The sequence below is a fragment of the Apis laboriosa genome, unplaced genomic scaffold, assembly GCF_014066325.1.
Source record: "Apis laboriosa isolate Shangri-la unplaced genomic scaffold, ASM1406632v1 scaffold158_cov153, whole genome shotgun sequence".
In the NCBI taxonomy this organism is placed as follows: domain Eukaryota; kingdom Metazoa; phylum Arthropoda; class Insecta; order Hymenoptera; family Apidae; genus Apis; species Apis laboriosa.
Window position 1 is genome coordinate 165726 of NW_025222082.1, and position 13796 is coordinate 179521.

Consider the following 13796-nt stretch of genomic DNA (forward strand, 5'->3'; position numbering starts at 1 on the left):
GATTTTTTATTATTTTAGTTTCCTGATAATATAATTAGATTAAAGGAACAATACAAACTGCTTACATCAGTTGTCTTTTCCGATTCAGAAAGAGGAGTAATAGGAATATCTGTAGAATCTTGCATTGAACTCGTTTTATTCGTATCCATCATTTCACTCATTTTTTTAATTACTATCTGTGCTTGAAGAGCATCCTGAATATAAACATTTAATGTTAATGTAAATATAAATACTATTTCATATTTGAATTTTTAAGTGTAAAAAAAAGCATTAAAATTACTTGTTCCAGAGATTTCAAACGTGCTTGTCTCCATGCCGCACGTTTTTCTGCTCTTAATGCTCTCTGTTCGGCAGGACTTAAATGACTTTCTTCATCTTCATCCGAAATTATACCCTACGCAATAAAAAATTATATAAATATATTATTAAAAATTATATTATTAAAAAATATAAATATTATATTCATATTCTGATGAACCATTTTAAATCATGATATCATTTAAAGAGATTATTAAAATTTCAAAAAAATTATTTCATCTAGAACAATATAAAATATATATAATATATTGAAACATTTGAATGATTAAGAATATTTAATAAAAATAATACCTCCTGTATTAGTCTTTCTTTCAAGCGGCGTTCTGCTTTTGCTGTCCTTACACTGCTTGGAAGATTTTGCAGAAGAGGGATCGAAGTTCGCGAACTCAGTCGGCTACTGCAAGGTAACGAGCATGCACACTGACAAATCATATACATGTGCTACAATTTTAATATTTATTCATTGAAAGAAGAAATATACAAAAGCAACGTTCAGTACAAAGACAAAAAAAATATTATATGACTTATATACAAACGATAACAATACAAAAAAAATGACTACACCACACAACAACTGTAAACTTATAATTAGAATATCGGTGCTAAGAGATTCCAAAAATAATTATTTTTATATTATCATTTGAATGATAATAATAATTTCAGAAGAATATAAGTAAAAACGAAAATGTTAGCATTAAATAAATATATAATAATTATTCTTTAGAATCTTTAAAGTATGTTTGCAATGCATGTAAAGAAAATATATTAAAGCATGAAGTTTTTGTTTGTAAAAGCTATATATATATATATATATATATATATATATATAATATATATGTATATATACATATAATATTATATATATATTTTTTTTCCGATGTACATAATCTTTATAAATTTATGATTTTGTCTTATCAAAGAATAGAACATGTAATTTTATTGTGCAATAAATGCCTGTGCAAGCACAACCACAACCTCAATTGCAAAGTACAATGTGAATGTGGATTCGTAAGCCTATATACAAATTTACGTTATTTTATAAAAAAAAGCAATCGCTAATAAAATTATTTATACGGTAATAATAGTAAGCATGCACACTTTATAATAATATAATAAAACTACGATAAAAAGCATTTAATATAAATTATATATACATGTAAAATTTATCGCAAATGTAAAAATAATAATATTCACAATATCCATTCATTTTATATAAAATTTCCGAAACATCGAAAATTTTTTCATCGTAACATTATTTTTAACTACTATAAAAATATAACACATAAAAAATATTTTGTGTTATTTTTTTAAGTTATCAATTAATACTTGTAAAAAATTTGTTAATTATGTAAACAACAATTATTTTTCATTTGAAAAACAATTATCTTATATAATACGCGTATAGTAGACAAACATGTTTATTGTTTACAACTAAAAAATGATTATATATTTTTATATACAAAACATGTATGTACTACAGTGAGAAATACCATAATACTCATTCCTTTTGCAATAGATAATCTATTAAGATTTAATATATTACTACAATGTTTTTTGTGGGCAGTGTTTAAAAAATTACGTTTATTGAAATAAAATTATATATTATTAATATAAAATCAAAAAAATTAAAAGAATAATATATTACAACTATTATATTCTCATTAATGCATTGTGTATGCAATTTTTTAATAAAGAGTAATTCTTTTTCATTTTTCTTCATTGCAATATACAAACATGAAAAAGTGAAAACAAAGGAAAAAATAATAAAATAAAAAAGTTTGAATAATCACACGTTCAAATGCATAGAATGAGTACGAGTAGCTTACTTAGGTCGCCGATTATCCTGATCTTCTAATGTTTCTTCTAAATCTTCCAAACCTTCATTTTCATCAAGTTGTGCCCACGATTTTAATTCATCTCGCGTTAGAGTAGCAATCTTCTTTTCTGAATACATATAATGATAATTAATAATTAAACAAATTAAAAATTTAATAAACATAATTGACAAGTACTATACCTTCTTCCTGTTTCATTTTCTCAACTTCATCCTGACTTAGAAAACTGAATACTTTTTCTAGAAAAATGTATAAAAAAGTAATATATTTCATCATTTAAAATATTATTGTTTATATAAATATTTTAAATACTATTTACCTGGTTTAGGGGAAGGTTTTAAATGTTCCTCCATGGCACTTTCAAATAATTTTTTTTTATCACTAACTGACATCTTTACTAGAGGTGGTGTTGGTGATGTTGTTGGAGAAAGCTATATTGTAAAACATTATATTAATCTTTTATAAAAATAATTTATATATATAAAAATATAAGTTATAATATATATTTTTTAATAATTTAATTTATATTATATATATTTTTGAATTCATAGAATGCACATTAATTTATATTTAAATAATACAAAATAATTTTTATTACTGTATATGTATGTTACTATATATTATTATAATTATGAAATTTTGTGAATTAAACGCACCAACATTCTTAATAAAGAATAAGAAGGGAAAATAGTGCATTAGTGCTATTTAAACATGCTTTTCAAAACCCACCTCAACCTGACTATTCCCATCAACAGAGCGTGCGTTCTGTCGTTTACCAAAAGAAACTGAAGTACCATAATCTTCTATAGATTTAGGAGCAGTTAAAGGTGTAGGAGGAAGTTTGAAACGAGAATGAGTAGCTTGGGTAGGATTTTGATAGATTTTCTTATAAGAAATAGTTTGAGGATCGAAAGTAAATTTACTATCATGCAAAGGTGATGGATCTTCTTTCGCCGAAATGGAATAATTAATTGGTTGTTCTTTAGAAATGGGAGGAAGATCAGCAAATGTAATACTACGTTTTGGTATGGAACTTTTTTTCTTTGGAGAGGGCAAGCTTTGGACAGCAGTAGTGTGATCGAAATTCATCGATGGAGTTAAAGTAGAGACCGGAGACTTGGGCGATGGATTGTCCACTGATGTTCCAGTTCTCTCTTTCCTCAGTGACTGAGTAAATAACATGAAGAATTATATATTAGTAAAATTAATGCAATTTTCTATTGAAACATAAATTGAAGTAAAAATATCAATAGATATTATATAAATCTAACTAACTACAATTAACAAGCTAATTTTTTAAAAATTATTCAAGTAATAAAAATTTATAATTTCTATAATATCAAACGAAAAACATTCTCCTTCTTTTATTTTAAATTTATTTTTTATAAAACTTGTAATTATATTTCAAAAACAGATTTATTTTCAATACTACATCTCATACAAAATCTATATTAGAATTAAAAAGGAATCAGTTTTGAACTTATTCATTCAATATTCTTCTTCTTTTACCACCTATACATTCAATATTATATCAATTGTACTATTATTGCAACAATTAATGCAGCTTCGCGCATAATTTTATATATATACCCTTCCAATGATTTTAAATATATTAAAGTCAATTTTATAAAGTTACTTCACATTTGTACCTTCTTCACCATATTTTCATATATATCAATGCATCACAAGATATTCTGAAATAATATAGTTAGGTAACTTTTATCTCAAATTATAATTCAATAACAGGAACTATAATCTTTGCATTACTAAATATGAACGTGAGAAATATATTTTTTCGTAGTTTGTACTACTAACGAGATAAATATAATTATTTTCAGAAGAACCTGTCGCATTGATACATTTGAATAAAGCATTGTATTTATTTCTTTTTTATGTCGGTCAACTGGAACTTTAACATTAACATAATTTTTTTTATAATTAGATAAATATTATTTTATCTTTATATTTTGTAATAATATATAAACATCTGGTCCATTAGATTTATATCAACATATAACATTCATAGAACATTCGTAGAATACAGTACATTGATTTATATTTTAATAATGATATGAGTTTACTGTAGAAGTAAACATTTAAAAGTGTTAGCATTTAAAACATATAAAAAATGCTAAATGCACAAATATCTTATCAAATAATATTTTATGTCTCAATAGACATTTCATTTTTCTTTTTTTTTTCTTTTATTTTATCTGTACATTATATAATAATGTAAATAAATAAAATGATATTTTTAGAGTATATTTCTCTATTTAGTGATACACATTGATATCTTATCCCTTTAATGATATAATTTCCTTTAAATAAATGAAACATAATTATGAATTATAAGATCTAAATTGTCCTCTATTCATTATAATAATTTATTTTTAAAAATATTAAAATCTTCCTTTTTATATAAATTATTTAATAATATTTTTAAAATTAATAAAATAAATTAAATTAAAATCATTAATATAAAAAAAAATTTCTGTCACATTTTCCATCAAAATATTTGTTAAAAATATTAATAAAATAAATTTTTAATATTTTTTTATTATTACATAAATAAATAAATAAAGGAATAAAATTAATAATTATTAAAATATATTTGAAAGTTATTAATAGATAATAACTTATACTTTCTTTTTTTCAATTATCAAATTGTGTATCACAAAAAGAAGATAATAATGTCTATGTTTTATATAAGATTGAAGTTTCAAGTATATTATTATAAAAATTTATAAACATAATATATTTGTTACTTGCTATTCATATTAGAATAAGAATTGTTTATTGTTATTATATCTTCTTTTATTTTCAGTACTTCTTAACCCAGCATTCAAAGTTTCTCTAATTTCTTTAAGCTTAATCAATTGTAATAGTTATATAATGTATGTTTTCAATTTTTCAAAATATAAATTGTGAAATAAGTTTAAGAATCAATGTACAAATATCGCTAAAAAATATTCATTAAATAGTGGGAAGTTCTTGTCATCTATGACATCTGTCTATCTATCACAGAAGTATCTCTTCATGCTTATCTTTTAACCGATATTCATGAACGAAGAAGTGATGAATATGTACATAAGAGTCTGTAGTTAAGAATATCACATTTTCGTGATGATTAAAATTTTCACCTCATTTTTGAACCAAAACAAAAAACCAATCACAGAGAATCAACCTAGCCAGTCAGGATATTCGCAATAATTATACTTAATGTTATAATGGCAGTATCAGTAACAAATGGAGTAACAATAGTTAAATTGTACAATAGTGAAACGCAATAAACACCATGATTATACGAGTTAACGACATGAATTCCTTAGAATAATTTTATTATGGCACAGTCCCGCGGATTCAGAGGTATGGACGTAGACACAGGGAAAATGAGGGTCGAACGACTCACTCCTGTTAGAGGGCAGCCAAAGTAGCGTTATCACCTTCCACTGTCTGCAAACATGTGAAACATCTCTTGTTTTGCCGCTCAGGAGAGCATGCGACGCTAATAACACTGACAAATGTACATTTCATGCGTCACATATTAAAAATAAATAATAAGACTTATGATAAATGGATAATGATAAATAGTAAAATTACTTTAATAAGGTATTAAATTGGAAAATTTTATGTAAAATGATAATTATTTCAAAAGATAAAAGAATTAAAAAATTAATATTATCTTATAAATAGTTAAGAATTAGTAATTTATCATTATGATTTTTTATATTTTTCACAATATTGTGCATAAACATTTAAATATTATAAATTCTTTAATAATCTTGAATAAATAGAAATAAAATATATTTATATAAAAACTAACGTCCATGCTTATATATGAATGTATACAATGGGAAGAGCAACGTTTTTTTTATATATAATTAATACCACATTGTACCATAATAATTTTTCTGTTTTGAAAATAAACAATAAATTAATCCTTTTTTTTTTTAACTGCGTTCTATATTTATATTATTTATAATTTGATATTTTTAAACGTGTCCCTCCTTTTGTTCCAGTGCCATTAATAGAATATGAAATATTTTTGTTCAAAAATTCATATGTATAAGTTTCATGAACATATGTACTTACATATACACACACACACACACACACACACACATATATAAGCAAAAAGATAAGAAAAAGAAACCAAAAAAAATACGATTTTCAATATGTTAAAATCATGCATTATTTGTGAAATGAAACTTAAAATTAAAAACAAGTTCTAAATAATTTATTTATAAAAAAACATAGACGAATAAGAAAAAAAAGATTATATAAAGTTAAGCATCCATCTATGCGAAATTCATTATTTACAAAAACATATTATACATTCAAAATGATTGAAAATGAAATAAAAAAAATTAAAATCAAATACAATAGCTATAGTTATTGTTAAAGAAACATTACTACTATTTTACAAAACATTATTACTATTTTATTATAACTGATAAAAATAAATTATTGTTTGTAAATTAGTTTAGACATGCAAATATAATAATATATTCCGATTATATATTTATAATATTATAGGAAGTACTTACATTTGTATTTTGAGGTGCTAGAGTATGTTTGCTCATCACAATAGTGGTTGTTTTGAGATCTTTCGTACCACCTGGTGACTTTGGCGGTACGACCATATCAACCGGACTATTTGATTTGCTTACTAATGATTCAGCTGCTCTTACTACATCTAATACCTGTTTGATTTAAAAATATTTAAAATATTGATAAATAACAATTAGATATTGTTTGATATTCTATTTTTTTAATAATCTTACTTTTTCAGGAGTAGATTTTTCTCTTTGCTCAAGCAAAGCACGTTCTCTTTCTTCTTGTTCCCATGCTACAAGTTCAGCTTTCATTTCTTGTTCTTGTCTAAGAGTTGCTGCTTCTTCATCATCGCGATCCAGACTGGATATACTTTGTGATAACGATTTAGTACCTTCTGTTGTAGCATCTTTTAATTCTTTGGATGTTCTAGATTCCTTAGAATCTCTTCCATCTGATATTGGTAATACTGGTTCAATTTCACTCTTATCATATCCTTTACAAACCACCAATGTAATTGTATTTCCTGAACACCGCAATATATTTACTGCTTCTTGATGAGTTGCGCCTAATAATGATGTACCATTAACTTCTAATAGTCTCATTCCAACCTAAAATTAAAAAGATAATAAAATGATTGAAAAGTATAATTGTTTCTTTATAGTAAGCATTAAAAATAATTACTTTCAGTCTTCCATCTCTTTTAGCCGCACCACCTGAGTTGATTTTGGATATAAAAACTCCTTCATCTGTATGATCAAGTGGATTACCTTTTTGTCCTCGAAGTCCACCTTTAATGTGCATGCCCAGTTTTTCACCTGGTTCTTTTGTAATAACTAATTCCTAAAATATAAAATTATTTTTTAATAATATAATAATATAACTTTTTATAATTATTTTGTTGTACAAAAAATTTTTATATTTTTTAATTATTAATATTGAATTAGTATTAAAAAATATGAATTTTTTTACAATAATTTATATAAATATATAATAAATAATATAAATTATATAAATAATTTATAAAAATATTTAATAGTTATATCATTAAGATTTTGTAATTTAGCATAAAGCATATAAAGCAAACAAGAATGAATTTTAAATTCTATATTTAAATAATCTCAGCCTAAGCAAAAAAGCAAATGCTCGTGATTCAGTGCTGAGCTTACAGCCTTAACAAAAGGATAAGCATGGTATTACAAAATAAAAACAGGTCAAATAAATTGAGTACTTACTGTCACAGGGATGTACTCTATTTCGACCAGCTTGTAGGACAAATTATAAATAACAGCATTAAAAAATGGCAAAACGAAATGATTATAATTGAAGCACTAAATGCCATGTTTTGCAGATGAGAAGCATTTCATTGATAAATATAGTGCATTTAATACTAATAAACGAATTAATTCTATTCTATCGTTTGTGCAATTATAGACAATATTTTATATACATATAACTAAATATATGTTTATTCATCTTGATTATTTAATGCATTAGAATATTATATAATTTATATAAAGTTTTGATTTTTGATCTTAAATTTATATTTTAAAACATTACGAGATCGAGAATTAAGCATGATAATAAACATTCAATTAAATTTGTGAAATTAGATTTTTATAAGCATTTTACTTTGAAAGCTATTTTGTAATTAAAAAGCAATAATCTTTTTGCTAAATATTTGTGCAATAACTAGCAAGCGCAAACAATAATTAAATTATAAACAATTTACCTGATAATTTTCGGGTAGTGGATCGTGTTGAACTGTAAGCACTATTTGATCTCCTGGTCGCAAAAGTTCCATCACAGCCTCTTGATGAGTAGCTTTTGTTACATCAGTACCATTTACCTTTAGTATTCTATCACCCATTCTTAATTTACCAGATTTTGCAGCTATACCACCAGGCACGACCTAATATATACATAACAAAATTTGTATATTATACAAATTTTCAATATTAAAAAAAAAATATTAAAAAACTTACATGAGATATAAAAATTCCAGGCTCCTTTGCACCAAATGGAGTGCATGAATGATCTGTACCACCAATAATACTAAATCCTAGAGATCCTTCTTTTACAAGAATCACGTCCTAAAAATCAATGTTTTAATTATTAAAAATACATAAAATCATTGTTTAAATTACATTATTTTTAAAATTACTTTAAAAAATGATATTGTGGATATTTTGAAAACAAAAAGGAATTTCGTGAAAAAATGAATTTCGAAAAAATGAAGGATGCACATGATTAAGCTTTTAATAAAAACATAATTTTATACTACTTACCTATTTCCATGCCAGAGAATAAGCACCCAAGGTATAAAGTAATATAACATTCCATACAAACAATTGCTAGCAAGTATTTTTCAAATAGTTTGATAATGCACATACAAAAATAATTATTGAATTAATCAATGATAATCAATTTCAAATATATAGACATGCGATAAATAAGAATATAATTATTATCATTAAAATAAAAAATATAAACATAAATATTTATAATGTTTAAAATTTTTTTAAAATATATAATATAATAAATGTTAACATTTATACAAATATTATTTTCTTAATTAAACATGCACAGGGAGAAAACTATTCAATCAATTATTTTTTAAATTATTTTTTAAATTTATCAATTATTTTCTAAATTATAATTATTTTGAAGATTAATTGATTGTACTGAATAAAAAGTTATAGTATTAAAACATATATATAAAAAAATTAAAAAAATAAATAAAAAAATTAAAAAAATACATAAAATAATATTTAATAACATTGTGATTATCGTTCAAGCATGGAAATAAGTTAATATATTACAAATAATAAATACTTAACTTTTCTTTTCTTTTTTTAACTAATCTAAAATATTAAAAAAGTACAAACTATTCCCATATCAAAGAAAAAATAAAAATATATAATTTTAATATTTAAAAATAAGAAAATAAATATTATTCAATCTTCCTTTTCGCTTCTTTTTTAATTAATTTTTGTTAATTAAAGATGTATTTTGTTAATTAAAGATAAATAATATTTTTCCAACAAGAATTTAATTTAATAACTTTCTTTAAACTTTCTTTATAACTTTCTTTAAACTGTATGTGCAACATAATCAATTATTGCATCTAGCTACCAAGCACATACCTCAATGATTACTGGTGGTACCAATTGATTTTCAGTCACCCTAGTTACGACGGTCTCGGTGAGAGTGCTCTTTGTGATGGTCTCAGTAACTTTACCAAGTGTTGTAGGAGCCGGAGGAAAATTAACATCTCCAGGTAGATTATCAGGCTGTTTTATTGTCACTGTCACAATAGGGCCTTGATGGGAATCTGGCGATGGTGAGGAAGTAGGAGGGCGAAGGAAATGAGCAGGAATCATAGCCTGAAATTCTTCGTTGGTGATAGGCTTGGGTACCTGTATATCTTCCTGGGGTGAGGTTGACCTAGGTTCTGTAGAAGATGTGGGCGTTGAACTCGTAGTAGTTGTAGGTGTAATTATTGGTTGCGAAATGCTGTGCCTAGGGGCAGGTTGTGGATGTAGTTGGCTATTTGTTGGACTTGGTGATATCGAAGAAACGTTTTTAATATTTCCTGATTCTGTAACACCATTCATTTTCGGTAACTCAGTAGTTTCAATTTTCATAGGTGGAGGCGTTTTCGAAGTAGGGCTTGGAGATAATGTTCTATCAGCATCTATAGAACGTCTGTATCCGGTATATCCCGGTTTATTTGCTATGTAACTATTGGCATTATATAATCCTGTATATGGTTTAGGTGCACCGATTACTCGTGGTGATTTTTCTGAAGGTGTTACGACCGTGGCTGCATTTGCTTGCGAAAATGGTATTTCGCGTTCGACTACTAATCGAACAAATCTTTCTAAACCTGTTAATAAAGCAACTGCTTGCTCATGCTTAGCTCCTCTCATCTCAACTCCATTAATCTATAAAGTAATTTTAAAATATACCAAACAAAAATCATAATTATATATATCAAACTCTAATATATTAAAATTATACTTACAGATATTACTTTGTCTCCAACTAATAATTTACCATCTTTTTGTGCTACGCCGCCATCTGTTATTCTTGAAATATATATTGCCTAAACATTTAGAAAAAGCACAATTAACTAACGACAAAATAATTATGATATAAAAAATAATTTTATAAATTGAAAATCTTACATCACTATTGTCTTTGAATGGTGGAGAACCTTCTCCACCAGCAATACTAAATCCAAGCCCATTTTGGTCCCGTATTAATGTTGTGTGAACAAGAACTGATACCATTGGTTCATTGCCTACCTTTGTTGAAGATATAGGTTCAGGAATTTTCTTACACTTATAAAAATAAAAATATTTATTTTTAAATTTTATATTTTAATTTTATATATTCAATATATAAGTACTATTCAATATAAAAAATATATATATACCTTAATAGCATCATGAGATAAAGCATCACCATTTTCTAAATTATGTGAAAAACCTATAGATGAAACATGAGATGTTGCACTTGGAGCTCTACTAGTACTTAAACTAGAGCACACTGAGTTCTTTCTCGATGATACCTGCTAAATACAGTAATATAAAAAATATAAGAAATTGCTTAAATTTTATAAAATAATACCTGTTCATATGGAGGCACTATCCTTGTAACTTCTCTTTGAACTACTAATACAAGAACTCGTCCACAAGCTTTCAAAACTTCTACAGCATCATAATGACCTACATTTACTACTGATACACCATTAACAGATAATACTTTATCTTCCACTTTTAAACCTGCTAAATCTGCAGGTCCACCTAAAAAAAATCAAAATGATTATAATATAAATAAATATAAAAATAAATATAATATAAATGAAATAAAATATAAATAAATATAATAATTATAAAATTTTTATAATTTATATAAAATATTTATATATTTTTTTAATTTAAATTATTTAATTTCTATTTTTTAAATTTGTAATTATAAAATTATAATATTTTACCTTCAGTAACTCTGGAAATAAAAATGCCTTCATCATCGCCTTTAAAAGGAGTTGAACCAATACCACCAGCTATTGATAAGCCGAGACCACCTGTCGTTCTTTCGATGTGAATTTCGTATTGTTCTTCTCGTACTTCTATTGTCGGCTCAGCATCTGAAATCGCATCTATGTAATTAAAAATTTGATTGGTATGTTATTATACGTAATTAGATACTTGAATTTTACCGACTTTTATTCCCTTTTTTTTTTTTTTTTACAAAACATCTATATCTTTTGGACATATTTAATATTTTTTTATATTTTTAATATAATATTCAATATTAATTAATTTTAATTGATTAATATTTACAATTTTTTCTACGCATGTACATGTCTTGTTATATCAAGATAGATAACTGAATAAATGATAAGATAGTTAATGGAAAAAGAATATCTTATCATGGATTGTTTGCTGTTAGTGATTATGAAGTAATGATACCAAAAAGTTTAAAACGATTCACCATACAATTTACAACGGAAAAATAATTATTAAAATATTTTATTTTATATGCAATGAATAAATGTTATAAAAAAATATTATATTTAAAGAAAAGATTTAAAAGTGATATAAAAGGAGGTGATGTGATATTGATATAAATGTCTTACCTTGACTTTGAGTGTCAAAATTTTCTGTAGTTTCTGCAGGTGCTGACGTGGATGTGGAAATTTCATCATTTTTTTTCATGAGTGCCTAACACATAATGAAAACTGTATAAAATTTGTCTTTAATTAATTATAATTGGTAATACACATATTTATATATATATAAATATATCATATACATAAATATTAATATATTTCTTAAATATTTTTAGATAATAATTACTTGTGCAATAATGGATGCTACTTTTTCTTTATCCACTGCTGTATGAATTCGCTTATTTTTCAAATGATGTGGAGTATCTCTACGATGAAGTCTATTTGGTCTATTTGAATCACCACTACCATCATAATCTGTACCTTCAGCTATAGAAAATTCTACATGTCTTTGTGTTTCTTCATTTTCAGATTCATCATCCTCTTTATCATTTTTATCCTTTGATTCAGATATTGAACTTTCAATTCTTACGTCCTAAAAAGTAATTTTTACAATAAAAAACAAAGATAAACATAAATAAATAAATTAATCAATAAATATAATAATCTATTATAAATACATACAGTATTAGATTCTATTATATATTGATTAGAAACTATTTCATTACTAGGTTGGACATCTGTATCATCAGTTACTACTCCAGGTACAATTTCTTTTTGTTCATTTTCTACAGATTCATGTTTTAATGATTCTTGTCCTATCAAATCAACTGTCAAATCGTTAGGTTTTGTTGAAACATCAGTTTCAGTTTTGTCCAAACCAAATGTTTGAGAAACATCCTTAAAAATATTATTAATTTCTTCTTAAATTAAAAGAAATCTATAGTATATAATATTTTTGAAAAATTAAATTAATTACTTGCTCATCTGTAGATGCTGAACGACTGTCATTTTTTCCTTTACTAAATAATTTATGAGCTTTTGCTTTCAATTCTTTGGGATGAGGTGTATTTTGTCGTACAAAAGGTGTCTGAAATAAGTGCAATTATCTTCTATTATATATAATTACAAGAAAAAAATGGTTAGGAAAAAAAATACACTCTTAATTCACTTTTTATTATAATTTTAATATAACGAGTCATAAGAATAATAACGTTTCCAACACATTAAATATCCTGATAATAATCTGAATTTAGATATAGTAAATCTAAAAAATTTAAGAGGTTTTGTTATATATATTTTGCTCACCTCCTTATCAGTTTCTGGAGGTTCATCTGTAAACTTGACAGAATGCGTTCTTGATGCTTCTTTTTCTTGCCATCCTTCATCATCACTACTACCAAGTTCACGTATTTCACCATCTTGAACAGCATTTCTCATTCCAGCAAGCATACCAAGTCTTCCTGAATCTAAATATATCATTATATTAAATAAATATAAATATATATATTTATTTATAAATATATATTATAAATATATATTATATATTTATAATATATTATATATATATA

At 24.7% G+C, this 13796-nt stretch overlaps 1 protein-coding gene across 7 annotated transcripts in view; it reads right to left on the reverse strand.

The window, feature by feature from the left end:
- Positions 1-13796, reverse strand: part of LOC122710855 (protein lap4) — a 47489-nt gene that overhangs the window by 1798 nt on the left and 31895 nt on the right. For 4 of the 7 annotated variants that reach the window (XR_006346003.1, XM_043929020.1, XM_043929018.1 and 1 more), the window contains 23 exons: positions 13534-13694; positions 13205-13315; positions 12910-13125; positions 12575-12820; positions 12355-12439; positions 11710-11862; positions 11343-11518; positions 11149-11286; positions 10898-11053; positions 10735-10815; positions 9854-10654; positions 8693-8800; positions 8440-8619; positions 7392-7550; positions 6938-7318; positions 6701-6856; positions 2883-3320; positions 2473-2584; positions 2336-2392; positions 2145-2262; positions 610-715; positions 281-394; positions 66-194 (listed from right to left, as the gene is read on the reverse strand). Coding sequence is in view for 6 of the 7 variants with exons in the window: in XM_043929020.1 (XP_043784955.1) it covers positions 66-194; positions 281-394; positions 610-715; positions 2145-2262; positions 2336-2392; positions 2473-2584; positions 2883-3320; positions 6701-6856; positions 6938-7318; positions 7392-7550; positions 8440-8619; positions 8693-8800; positions 9854-10654; positions 10735-10815; positions 10898-11053; positions 11149-11286; positions 11343-11518; positions 11710-11862; positions 12355-12439; positions 12575-12820; positions 12910-13125; positions 13205-13315; positions 13534-13694 (4382 nt within the window). In the remaining variant the exon portion in view is untranslated. The remainder of the gene's footprint in view (positions 1-65; positions 195-280; positions 395-609; positions 716-2144; positions 2263-2335; positions 2393-2472; positions 2585-2882; positions 3321-6700; positions 6857-6937; positions 7319-7391; positions 7551-8439; positions 8620-8692; positions 8801-9853; positions 10655-10734; positions 10816-10897; positions 11054-11148; positions 11287-11342; positions 11519-11709; positions 11863-12354; positions 12440-12574; positions 12821-12909; positions 13126-13204; positions 13316-13533; positions 13695-13796) is intronic. The other 3 variants (XM_043929019.1, XM_043929021.1, XM_043929023.1) reach the window with 3 other exon arrangements.